The sequence below is a fragment of the Athene noctua genome, chromosome 22, assembly GCF_965140245.1.
Source record: "Athene noctua chromosome 22, bAthNoc1.hap1.1, whole genome shotgun sequence".
Classification (NCBI taxonomy): Eukaryota; Metazoa; Chordata; class Aves; order Strigiformes; family Strigidae; genus Athene; species Athene noctua.
Window position 1 is genome coordinate 4,065,792 of NC_134058.1, and position 13,212 is coordinate 4,079,003.

General features: G+C 50.7%; 1 protein-coding gene across 1 annotated transcript in view; it reads left to right on the top strand.

Moving 5' to 3' along the window:
• NOC2L (NOC2 like nucleolar associated transcriptional repressor) overlaps window positions 1-13,212 on the top strand; it is a 53,961-nt gene that overhangs the window by 38,976 nt on the left and 1,773 nt on the right. Inside the window, exons 17-18 of the mRNA XM_074924578.1 lie at window positions 3,279-3,414; window positions 11,913-12,062. Of these exons, the coding sequence (XP_074780679.1) occupies window positions 3,279-3,414; window positions 11,913-12,062 (286 nt within the window). The remainder of the gene's footprint in view (window positions 1-3,278; window positions 3,415-11,912; window positions 12,063-13,212) is intronic.

The following is a 13,212-nucleotide window of genomic DNA, read 5'->3' on the forward strand; positions in this document are numbered from 1 at the left end:
TGAACAGATAAAGTGTGGAGAGAGATGGACTTGGGAGTTCGCTTTCCGCACGGCCTGTGGCTGCCTGGCGTCTTTGCTTGGTGAATGGGGCTGTTGTCTCTCTCGGTGGGGACTGCTGGCTTAATGATGCAGCATTGTGAGCCCCAGCAGGAGAGTGAACACCATGAGGCCCATTAAGGCTGGGAAAATCCACGTCCCATTAGCAGCCATTGGGGGGAAAAAATAATAACAGAAAAAAAAAATCAGCCTGGCTCTCAGCTGCTATGAGCTGCAGCTTGCCTTATATAACAACGCTGACCCCGTCTGCCCATTCCATTTGCTTTTCCCAATGGTTTTTAATGGGATGTAGACTAATCGGCTTCGTGAGACTCAGTAGATAGTAACCCTCTAGCTGGGGATTAAAAGACTGGCCCCCAAATTACCTAATTACTGCTGTGTGATGAACGCAGGCTGTATCTGTGAGCTGTGGCTCAGTACAAGTCTCATTCCTTTGCTTTGTGATCACTCTGCAGCTAGTAGAGTTTTTTGGTGCCTTTATTTTGTGCCCATCTTGAAGGTGCTTCTGTGGAGTCTCAGAAAGTTGGGCATAGCACAACTCGGCATGATTCAACAGCAGCTCCTTTTCAATATGCTCAGGTTGAAGTCAACCAGTACTGATGTCACCCAAAACTGTAGGCTGCCTTGGGAAATGGGGACTTTTTCTAGGCAGGATGAAAACACAAAGAGGTCCCAACTAACAGCCTCTGCTCCTTGCTGTACGTGCCCTGAACAGGATATTGGAGAAGCTTTTCACAATATTGAGATAAGTATTTCTCTTCTGCTCCCTTGAATTGGAGAAGTTTGGAGAATTGGAGGAGGCTGTTCCACATCATCTACATGAGACATTTTACTCGTACACATCTCCATTTCCACTTTGAATCTAGTATGTGATGTGTTCCTTGGAAATGCCCCATGCTCAGGATTCATAAGGAGGGAGAATAAGACCTTGGATAATTTTTCCAGTTCATTTACTGCTGCTGAGGGTTAACAGTGACGGGGGTCATGGAGAACAGGGCTAGCCAACAGGGACTTGGGCAGTTGATGCAGCGGTTGTTTGTTGTCAAAGCTGGGTTTCTGCTTCTGTTCGTGATGCTTTCAACCTCAACTATTTCCTGGTTAGGCAGTGCTGGACTCCTGTTTAACTGCTGCTGTTACTGAAGGGGGCTAGCAACCAGTGCTGCCAGACAGGGGCTCTGCAGGTCGCATGGCTCCTGGCACAGAAGAGGGCCCAAAGGTGCTGCCTGTGACTGGGAGACTTCCAGAGTGGGCTCAGCCGTACTGATGACACGCCCCAGTTCCCAGTACCTGTCAGAGTAGTCATCTCTGGGACATGAGAGGCCTTGGCCCAAAGGGACTTACTGAGGGAGGACATGGTGGTCCAGGCCTTGGGCTGCAGGAGGTGGTGGTGCTGGGGTGATGGCAGCCTGGCCTGGCTGGGGCACCTGCAGAGGCAAGGAACGTATAAACTGAAAGGGATCGGGTGCAGGGACTGTGTCTCTGGTCACAGCCCAACGCTGGGTTAGAAGCATAGCTGCTGATATATTTTAGCTTCTGAGACCTTTGTGTTTTATTTCTGGAGCCTCTCATTGAATAAGTGTTTCTGGAGCATCTCCCTCTGCCCTCCCACCCTCCATAAAGTTGTGTGCCAGCACAAATGAGAGGAGTGAAGCATGAGCCTCTCTTGTCCACCAGAACTGGTAGAGGATAAGGAAAATATTTTCACCCTAACAGCTCCCCTGCCCCACGATGGAGCTTGCTGGAGCATAACCACCCAAGAAAGGAGGGTGGTTACAGTATGTCATTGGGTCAGCCGAGGGCAGCCCTTTGGCAGTGACTCTGGGTTGGTGCTCTTGCTGCATTTTGCTTCCCAAGTCTCTTCTCTGGCACGCAATGACTGCTCTTTAGAGAGCCAGTCCTGGGCTGCTTTCTTCGGACATCTTCCCAGCACAGAGACAGCCCAGCAGGTCTCTGCAGGGCCAGTGGAAGGAGACACATCTCATAGTGGAACAGAGCAGGTGGGAAGATGATTTAAAATGAGGACCCTGCAAATGGTGATTGGTGATTTGCTCCCTTCTCTGGCCAGCTCCTGACTTTCCATCCTGGTGCTGCAGGTTATTGCTTGTAAGTGCTCAGCTCCCAGAATCAATATTGCCCAGCTGGGGACCATAACTGTGAAACAGGCTGGGAGAAATCGCTGGAATTGGCTGCAGGAGCAAATGTGTGTCTCTGTGTGTCTCATTGTCTCTCCCCCCCATCCCTACTCTCTGAGAGCTGCCTTTCTATGCAGACTGTGCTTTGCTGCTGTTCCCGCTGGGGGAAGCTCATGGGAGGGTTGAAGTGGATGCGGTCAGAGGAGTGTGTTGAGGGGTGGTCTGATGGGTGGGAGAGAGCAAATGAGTTATTACTCGCAGGGCGAATGTTTCCAAGCAAGCTAATGTGTGCTAATGCATGAGTGCTTCCCAGGAGGTGTGCAGCCAGGCATGGGCAGCGGGCAGCTGATGTTCAGAGAGCACTTGGGATTTAATTTGCATTCTGATTATCTTTGCCCTGCTGGCCTGAGCCCTTGCAAGTAAATCCTCCCCCTAATCCCCCTCCGGAGAGGTGTAAAGAGCAGTGAGGTGGTGTCAATTGCAAGTACTTAATGGCATTGATATTGGCTGGCTGCAGCAGCAAGGCTCTTGGCCCATTGATCTCTGTAAGGGCTAGCGACTGGGGAAGCCATGGTACAGGCAGACCTGAAGCATCTTCAGCACCTTGTCATTTAGCTTTGCTGAAATCTGCAGCCAAAAAGACAAGTGTCTTTGCTACAGCTGCCACAGCTTTTGGTGTGGGTGGAAAAGTGCTACTTCGGAGATGACCAGCACAGTCTGTCTGGCTTGATGGTGCTTGGCTGCCCAAGCTCACAGGGCCTGCGTGGCTTTCAGTCCAGCCTGCTTGTCAAGGATGTCTTGTGTTTTTATCCATGCTAAGGTACCAGCAGTAGATGGCCCATTAGCAAAAGTAGTTTATTAGAGAAAGATCAATAGAGCAGTGGTGCTTTGCATGTATCATTCACCTTTGTAACCGACTAGCAAATCTTACTTGTCTCTCCCCTAGTTGGCAGCAGGCAGACCCAACTGTTCTTGGCAGTGTGGCTTACACACACTGGGCAAAGCCAAGTTCCTGTGTTTAAGCTCAGCATTTTAAGTTTAAAAGTACAAATTAAGGCTGTTCTTACTGTTGGTTTTGTTTTTTCCCAGCTTGAAGACTTGAACTTCCCTGAAATTAAGCGTAAGAAGCAAGAGGAAAGAAAGGAGGAAGATAAGAAGGAATTCAAGGATCTCTTTGAGCTGGACAGTGACTCTGATGAGGAGAATGTTGGATTCCCTATAAAAGGTACGGGGTTGGGGCTTGGGCATGCCTTCTTGTCCAGAATTCCATATGAATTGGATCAACACAGCCCTGTCCTAAGGGGGATGCATGCTGGCCATGTTCTGTTCAAAAAGGTGTACAGAATGATGATGCCTTTTGGAGGTTTTTTTAAAGTGACAGACAGGAGGTGGTTGGGAGGCTTTTATCTTTCTCTTCTTCTCCTACTTTGTCAATCCAGGTCATTTTAAAGCCTTAGTCCTGCATTAGTCTTTTTCTGTACGTGACCCATACTCTCTCCTTCCCTTGGCACCTTTCTTTTGTCAGACACTGATCTCAACATGATAGCCCAAGGACCAGGGGATGTTTGGCTGAACACAGACCCTGCTTTCAGAGGCTTCAAAGCAGCAGCCATGGTTCATATTGTAATTCCCAAAGAGCAAGTTGTCCTTCTTGTGCTTATAACCTGTGCAAGTTCTGAGCTGAAGTCTCACCTTGGAGAACATAAAAGTGATTGCTGTCTTCTTGCACCGTGAGTGAAGGTGCAGAAATCCATGTTTTGTTTCCACACCTATAAAAGAGGAATAAGAATGTTGTTCTACCAACAGCATGCTGGGTCTTTGCTGTATACCTGATTGCAAACAAAGCTATCATAGGGGTTGGCTACCAGAACAAGGATCTCTGGTGGATGAATGGTTATCCTCTCTTTGCATGCACTTCTGATTTTTTATTTTGTAATGACCGATGCTGCAAGTATTCTTGACAGGTCAAGAAAGTGTAGAGCCTCTAGAGAAGATGGGGTGATGTCACACTCTGGCTGTGACCACGAGGGGGCCACAGTTAATTGTGGAACCTGCATGAGAAGTTCACCACATAGTTTGAGGAAAAATTAAGGTGTTCTTTTTGTAATGTGGAATGTTTGGGATATCACAGGTTTTCTAAGTGCATTGTCATTCATAGAGTAGGGCAGCTTGCAGGAATACAGAGTTTTCTTGTTTGGAGATTTAATCTATGGATAAAGTCCTTGTCTGTTGGGCACATTGTGAGGCGTGACGATAAATCTTCAGACTTGCCACAGGGCATTTGTCTCCCTCAGAGGCATCTGTGGCACAGGAGGAAGAAAATGTTGGAAAACTCTTGTTTGATAGCTTGAGGTTGAAGTTAGTGGATTTTTTAGGTGACCTAGCAAAGAATGGGAGGAGAGCAAAAGTGAGCATGTGGCCCACCAAGGTACTGAGAGATCAGTGTGACATCAAAACAATTTGCTGAGATACGTCTCTGAGGTGTGGGGTTGTCCTGGCTGCCAAATGAGTCTGAGCCTTAGAAGAATCCCAGTGGCTTCTGAAAAAGCAGTGATAACTGCAGTTCAGAAGGCAGGTTGCTGGGAGCCAGGGAAACCCAGGCTCTCCTCCTGTGCCTCTCAGGAACTGACTTGATGTACAGTTGGGAGGTTTCTTGGACTGATGGACTTCTGGATGCACATTGGGATGCTAACGAGGCCGGTCTGTGATGATACGGTGGCAGCTGTCTGGCACCTAACGTACACAGCTTCTACCTTATTTCTGGTGCTCGCTGTAGGAGTATTCTGAATATAAAGGTTTGCAATCTTTTTTTTTTGCTTTTACCCCGCTGCCTGTGCATGTGACATCTGTCCATGAGGTCCTTTGGCAGCCTTAAAGGGCTGGTGTATATCGAGAAGAGAGTGCAGACGAGGACTAAGGTCCATGTGATATCAAAGGGCTCTCCCTGCTCTGTTTGTGCGAGTCCCACAGCTGCAGTATCTAGTCTTCAGCACCGTCAGGAATGGGTCTTGCCTTCCAGCATTCCTGGGTCAGCTGCCTCTCCGGAGCCTTTGTTCTTAGTAGGGTGTTTTCTGGAGGGAGGGAATAGGCCCTGAAGGCAACTTCCATCTCAAGGAGCAACTGTGCACAGCCCCACCATGGATCCCGGGGCGCTGGGTGGAGGCAGCCAGCACTGGGTCTGTGCTGTAGCGTAGGGTGAAGTCCCCTCCGGGCAGTGGTGTGACTCCACAGTGGGAAAGGGACCGGGAACAGGGAGGCTGGGAAAAGCGCCTGTGTCTTGGGAGATGCATACAATGAGCTCTTGTTCTTACTCTGTGTGGGGTGCAAGATGTTCCCAGCCGTGCTCTGCATTCAGTAACTGTCAGGGCTGGCTGCGGATGGAAGTCAGAGAAGCCAGTGCTTCAGTTTGCTGCTGTTCCCTGTCTTTGTGGCCATTGTTCTACCGGGTGGCCAGATGCAAGGGAATTTGGGAGGCCCTGCAGCTGCTGTGACCTACCTGTGTGTTTGCTTCTTTACCTGTCATGTTTGAAGGCATGACAATCTCCTCTCTTCAAATAAGGCAAAACAAGAGTCTGGGATAATGGAAGGACTTTGTTTCATCTTGAATCAGCCTCAAACTACTTCCAAGAGATACACTTTGAGCAGCTGATGGCAGAAATCTAGGCAGGAAGATAAGACTGCCCTGAATGGACCTTCTGGGAGAGGAAAAGAAGGAATATATCCAGAAAACAAGAAATATAGCTTGAGAATACCCAGTGATGCTGACCTTGAAAAGTGACAGGGAAAGACCTGATCCAAGACAGGTTGGTGCTGTGACAGTAACACTAAAACAGAGGTGTTGTGGGGATCTGGGAAGCTCATTGGAGCAGATCAGCCCTTCTGACGTAGCTCTACTTCTAGACGTGGGCAGGAGGAGATGGGGCTGGTGGGCGATGTCCTCCCTGTTCTGGGAATGGAAGCAAGGGCATGGTCTGGGAATGCCAAGGCAATGTGGGAAAGAATAGGAGGCTTGCTGGCAAGGTCACCCATACCCAGAGATATCCTTGCTCTCCTCATTAGCAAGGCTTAGCAGCAGCATGCAAACTCTGTTCAGAGTTATTATTGGAAAGAGCTGGTTCCAGAAGCCTGGGGATATGTAGGTCTCTGCAAAGAAGGGGGAGGGAGGGAGGGACTTCTGGAAAGGGAGGAATTCCCTGCCAGAAAAGTCGTAGCTAGATAGTTGCAGTCTTCAGTTGCATCCTCTTATGCAACTCCATGGGTTAAAATCTGAGGATGGTTGCCCTGGTCTGGAAAACACTCTTCCCCCTGGTGATTACTACATAAAAATCTGGATTTCATAACCTGCTGCTGGTGCAGCATCGTTGTGGCTTTCAGGTGGAATGTTGGGTATGGAGGTGTAGTGAAAATAGCTCCCATCTCTCCCCAGTCACAGCATTTGGCTTGTCAGAGTCTTTACTGTGTTGACAGGACGTTCTTGTTCTGATTAGTAGTTGTTTTGGCCTGTCAGGTCCCAGACCAAATTCACAAGAGTGGAAAATTGCCTGCTAAAAGCCAGGAAATCATCAGTTTTCTGTTATTTAGCTGCTGTTCAAAGTCCCCCTCACCTTTTCTTTTGACTTACATTAAGTATTGTATCAGTGAAGTGTTGATTTCAGTTTACGCTGTCCCTAATCTCTCTGGGAAAAGGTAAGCCTGGAAAGTGGCTAGAGTTCTTGGGTTAACCACAGCTAGCCAAAACATCTTGCTCATTAACTAACCTCCTTCAAAGACCTTTGTATTTCTTACAGCAGAGCAGGCTTCTGAAGAGGTCTTTCCAATCCAAGGCAGGGAGTGAATGGAACGTTTTAACCAGACTCAGGGGGTTGGGGAGTTCCCTGTTCACACAGTCTGCCATTACTCATTCCTGGGGGAGCCAAGAGTAGGTGATAAAAATTGTCCCTGCACGTGAGAGGGGGGTAACATGCAGATTCTGTTGTCTTCCAGCAGCACTGGTGCAGTTGTGCATGACATTCCCTTCTGTTCCGAGCATCCCCCTCTTGTCCACCCCCACCACTTCCAGCTGTGCTGCAGCAGAGAAAGGAGATTTGCTGCATCCAGCCCCAGGCTCTGCTGCAGGAAATGGCCACCAGCAGTTTGGTGTTTGCAGCTCAAACAGCCCTTGGCCCCAGTGTGCTGCTCCCAGATGGGAACCACCCGCCCCTGCTCTTCTCCCACTGGGGATCGGGAGCATCTGGCAGAGGCACCTCCTCCAGAATCCTCCTGGAACAGCATCCTTCGAGCAGGCAAGGAGAGGCTGCTTGAATAGACAGCTTCCTACATTTCCCAGAAAGTAGGAGAAACTGTGGCATGGGCTGGGGAGCAGATTCGGATGGGGCAGGTTCCTGTGGGGAGAGTCAGTTTGGCATAACACTGTGGTCACAGATTCTCACAGGGCAGGTGCTCCTGGAGGTGTCCTTGGAGTGACTCCGGGGTGAAACTCGGCTCCAGCCAGGTGTTACAGCCTTGAATCCTTCTGCCCTGTAATTGCATCTGTTGGGGAGAGGAATAACAGGCAGGTGCATAAAGATGAGGCTGCAAGCTGAACACCTCCTGTGCTATATGGAGATACCAGGGAAGTGGAAAAAGTATGTTCAAGGCAGGGGAGGTTACAGGGTGGTCAGCAGCTTAGAGATGTTCTGAGCTGAGGATAGCAGAGACACTGTTTTGTTTAATATCCACAGCTGAATCTGTTGGTTCCCTGATTGTGCCTGATCCTCACGGTTAATGTGGCTTCCACAGCATCCTCTGGTAACACGGTGGTACGACATGCCACAACTTTAACGTAGACATCATTTGAAAACATTTTTTTTCTTTAAGCCCACTGAACCCGCTGATCAGCCTCTTGTGCTGGCTCCAGCCATCAGCCTGCTTTAACGGACCATGTAGGATCCAGGCATAAATCTATCTCTTAGGCCTGTCTTCTGAATCCTAACCCCAGTTTTGTGTTAGGCCGGAGATGAAAGGCTGATAGCAAGCCATCCACTCCCCTCGGCCCACACCTTTCTACTCCTTCACGTCCTGCAGGACCCAGCAGTAGCTAAGCTCTCTGATCCTTTCTTACCTTAGCTATAGCAGCCTCACAGCAGCCAAACCCATGATAAGCCATTTATCTTTGACAGCAGCAGCCTTTTCCCTAGCTCCGAGAGCTTTGCAGGTCTTGAGTCTCTTCTTTCCTGAGTCCCAGCCCTGACTTCAGCCTTTGCTGTAGGCCACAGGTCCCTGGTAGAAGCTTCCCACCTATCTGAATCTTCAGTTCTCACTTCCCAGGCCTTGCCAAATCTAGCAACAAATGAATGAATGAATCTCTTCTGAATTCCTAGCGAAACCAACAGTAACAAGCATTTCTGTGTCTGGTGTCACGTTTATAGAAGTTTCATTGCGTTTCTTTGTGGTTTGAGCCACCTGCTCTGTCAGTGCCGGCACTTCTGTTCATTTTAGGGGTTCCTGAAAGAATGGAGAGGGTGGTGGGCAGTTCTTTGGGATTCGGTCAGGAAGTTCATCAGCACAAATCCCTATCTGCTCCTTACAGAACCTGGAAGTTAGGAGCACTGATTGGAGTGGGGTTTGAGACAGGACTTTGAGTTCCCACGTCCAGGATCTCAGCATAGTGGTCCTTCTAACAAGGTGATGCTGCCTGTTTGTGGTCGCTTTGTTTTGGTCTACACCTGGCCCTGGTACAGCCACACCAGGGAATAAATTGCAGGCGGTGTATTGATACATGCAGCAGATATTGGCTGCCCAGGAAAAGGAAGGTAAAAGTGATGAATTTGCAATCGTTTTTTTTTTTTTTAATCTTGTGGATCTGAGGGGGTATTCCCTCTACCTTGTGCGAGTGGAGCTGAAAGCTGCCTGCTCATTTCAGCAGGATTGCACAGCCCCGGCGCCCTCCCCAAGGGGGCAAAACAATTCCATCCCATCAAGACAAGCTGCCCTCTGGAATGGGAAAAGCATTTGGCAGGCGGGAGAGAGTCCCTTGCTTGGTTCTCTACGAGGTCTGAAAAGGGGAGAGAAACAAGCTTGCACGTTTTGGGAACCTACCCCTAGCAGGCAAGGGCAGAGAGAGCCCGGAGATGGGGAAGGAAAGAGCGTGGATTTGATCAATCTGTGTGCCACTAGTGGGGGTGGGGAAGTTCATGCGTTCCTCTCATTTACCAGCTGACAGATCTCTGGGAGGAAAGGCGGCTGCTCCTGGAAATTATTAATGGCCTAGAAAGAGGTGCTGGACTGCCTCGTCATGAGGCAATTAAAGGCGAGAAGGGAGTGTGGCTGCAGCGTCTCTCCGGGCCTGGCTGTAATGAGTGATCTGTCCGCATTAGGTGTTGCTGTGCCTCTAATGAACTTGAACGGGTTTCTTCATTTATCCCTCACGTAATCATATTACATCAATTTAATGCCAGACTGGTGGGGGCCAGGGGTGTGGAAGGAGAGGTCAGACATTTTCATTTCCTAGCAGAGTAATCGTGGCCCTTCTTAGTGGCAAAATTCCTGCTGTGGGCTGTCAGCTTGAGGCAGAGTGAGGAGGAAGAGGGGAGAAGCACTAGTTAACTGGAGCACCTTGAGCGTTGTCTTCTGGAGTCGCCGATGTGCTTCTGCCTCGGGAGCTGGAAGCTTGAGCGCTGGGTGAAGCCTGTTTGGGGGCCTCTGTGTGCGTCCATCGGAAGGGGAGGTGGGGGCTGAGCTCAGGGGGAGGGGACCAGGAGGCTGGAGAAGTTCAGTGAATTCCTCTCAGTGACCTGCTGCCTATATCACAGAATCCTTCAGGTTGGAAAAGCCCCTCGGGATCATCGAGTCCAACCCTCAGCCCGACTCTGCAAAGTTCTCCCCTACCCCACATAGCTCATCTAAACGACCCTTAAACACCCCCAGGGATGGGGACTCCCCCCCTCCCTGGGCAGCCTATTCCAGTCTCTGACCACTCTTTCTGTGAAAAATTTTTTCCTCATGCCCAGCCTGACCCTCCCCTGTTGCAGTTTAAAGCCGTTCCCTCTTGTTCTGTCACTAATTCCCTGTGGGAAGAGCCCAGCACCAACCTCTCTGCAGTGTTCTTTCAGGAGCTGTAGAGAGTGATGAGGTCTCCCCTCAGCCTCCTCCTCCTCACACTGAACACTTCCAGCTCCTTTAGTGGCTCCTCACAGGATTTATTCTCCAGGCCCTTCCCCAGCTTCATTGCCCTCCTCTGCCCTCGCTCCAGCACCTCGTAGCACACAGGAATGACCTGAGGGCCGATACCCAGTTCCTGCCCGCCGCTGGTTTCTCTGCACGCTCTCAGATGCGCCGGTAGCTGGATCTGACGGTGGTTTTGCTAGTGCTGCTTGATGGATGAGAGCGTGCCCCTTGGTTGTTGCCTGAGCTGCTCAGGTGCCCATCAGTATGATGTGGTGCGGTGAGGAGCGCTGCAATCCATCTCCCGGGGAGCGGGTGCTCTCCGCATGGCTGCGGGCGCCCCAGAGAGCTCCGGCCGTGAGATGTGGCTTCCCATCCCTTGGGGGGCAATTGCAGGGAGGCTGCGTGCTGGCAGAGCTGACAGATGGGTGAAAGCAGAGCGAGCAGGGTGATGACGGGGAGCTGGGGATGCTAGCAGCCACCTTATTAATGGCTCTGTATCCGGTTCAGTGACTAACATAGGTCAGCTGCTGAGGAGGGAGGATGGGGCAAAAAATAGATGCCATGGTGGGGCCCAGGAATCACGATGTGAGAAAGATGTACAGCCAGTTTCCAGGCAGAGTCTGAAGTGTGAATAAATAGCTGCTTCAACAGTTTTGTAAGCAAGGGCAGGCAACCTGCAGCACTGAGCTGGGCTTAGCTGGAAGGAGGCAAGAAGCTGGTGGTTCTGCTCTCTCTGTACAGAATTTGTATTCTGTCATTTAAATGCCTGGTGACTCCCAGTGTCCGGAGCAGGGAGGGAGGGAGAGGTGCTCCTCCACTGAACTCAGAGGCAGATGATTCTCCTGCAGGCCAAGCATCCAGCAACTCTTATTACTTCCTCCCAAGCTCCCTGGGACCTGGCCAGCCATCTGCAGGGGGAATTTGCAGCAATATCTATTCCTAGACATTTTTGTTGTGACTTAACAGTGGGAGTAAAACTAAGAGAGGTTTACAAGGATGCCCTGAACCCAGGAGTCTACCCCTGTTTTCAGTTACATGTAACCATGGAAGGGTGGAGGTGGGTATACACAGGCACTATTTCTCAGTGGAACTAGCCCTTTTCTGGTCTCAGCTGTGTGACTTACTCCTCCTCCTTTCTCATGCATGTTCAGTAGGCCCATTTCTTCCCACTGTACGCTTCTGTCTGTCTTCCTTTCCTAGCTTTCATGTCTCAGCAGGGCAGACGGGTTCATGACAGACACTTGGGTGCTGCTCCATAAATAACACATAGCAGGAAATCCTGGGCTTTAGCAGCAAAACCCTGCTGTGGGCTTCTGAGATGATTTCTCTGACTGTGTCCCGGCCTCCTTGGCCTCTAGCAGGTGCCTCTGAAATGAAATGCATCCTTCTCCGGGCCTCTCTTGCAAGAGAACATGGCTTTTGGAGAAATATGGTAAATTTTCCCTTTAGCGAGTTGTAGGACTGTACTCCCGAGCATGAATGTTGGGACGGTGGCACTTGGCCCTTTGCACACGCTGTCTGCCTGTCTGCTTGTGTGCCGCTCTTAGGTTTCCATTTACACAGTGAAAATACTTGCAGGTAAAGCCAAATCCAAGGAGCCATCAGACGACAGTTCAGAAGCAAGCAGCAAGGAGTATGGCGAGGATGATGATGATGATGATGATGAAGGCGGCAAGTATGAAATTGAGGAGGATGAGGAAGAATTGGAAGAGGACAGTGACTCAGATGGTAAGTAGTGCACTTGGGCAAAGGGGAAGGGGATTATTGACAGTGCTGGTAACCGAAGGCTCCGTGGCGTTCTGGGGGCTCCCCTGCAAAGGAACCCTCCCCTCTTTTCTTGCTGTGCTGCTGTGTTCTGAGCTGTAGGTGTCAGGAGGGACTTTTACACACAGACATGCACATGCCCTGGACAGGGAGACCTGGCAGTTCTGAGTTTATACTAAGAGAAGAGCGAAAGGGTTAAGATCTTTGCAGGCCTTGCTCTAACAAGCCACCAGTCCCTTTCATCTCTTTTTCAGGGGCTTCCTGCAGAGAGGCTCAAACAAACTCTTGAAGTACAGCCCACCCCAACGGGGTACAGAAACCTTGCTGCAAGGCTCTCCGCGGGTTACACACGCGGGGGGGGTGTGGAGGGTGCACTTCACTTCTCATCCCAGCCGTGCCTGGGGTATGGGGTGCTGCACGGAGTAACCCTTTAGCTGCTGCTTCTCCCAGGATAGGACTGGTAGGAGATCTTCTCCAAGCCCTGCAGTCATCTGGGGTTTTGACACCAAAAGCGGTGAGATCACGCCGTGTAGAACCACTGGCTTCCATCTGGGCATGGTCCTGATGGCTTCTGCCCAGAGACGGATGCGGGAAGTGGTGGGTGTCCACATGAGAGGCTACTGGTTCAGGCGGCTCCTAGCCCGCCCAAAGAGCCACCGGCTAAATGCCAGCTGTGTCGCCAGGGCTGCGCTAAACCCCAAGCCGGGCTTTGTCACAGCTGAGGAGAGAGTATCTTCCCCTGCCATCCTTTGCACAGCGCCACAGCCAGCTTGAGAGCCTGCTGAGCCCCCCAAGAGCCTGCTCAGCACCGCGTGTCGGGCCCCATCTGGCCGGTGCCTGCCAAGTCTCTCTGCTAACTTAGCAGACGGAAGCTGGGCCTGCCAGGGCCTCTGGCTGCTGTGGTGTTCCTTCACTGGGTTTTGTGTGCCACTCGCTTAGGCCTTTGTATTAGAGTGCCAAGGCTCTGCTCCTCTGCATGCCATTGGGTGTGATGTGTGGTTGTGGGGAGCAGCCACAAAAGCTCCTGTGTGCAGGCTCTCTTTACTAGTTTGGGGAGCAGGAAGGGGGAAGGAGTCCAAGTGAGAGCAAAATCTGACTGATTTAGCACGGCAGA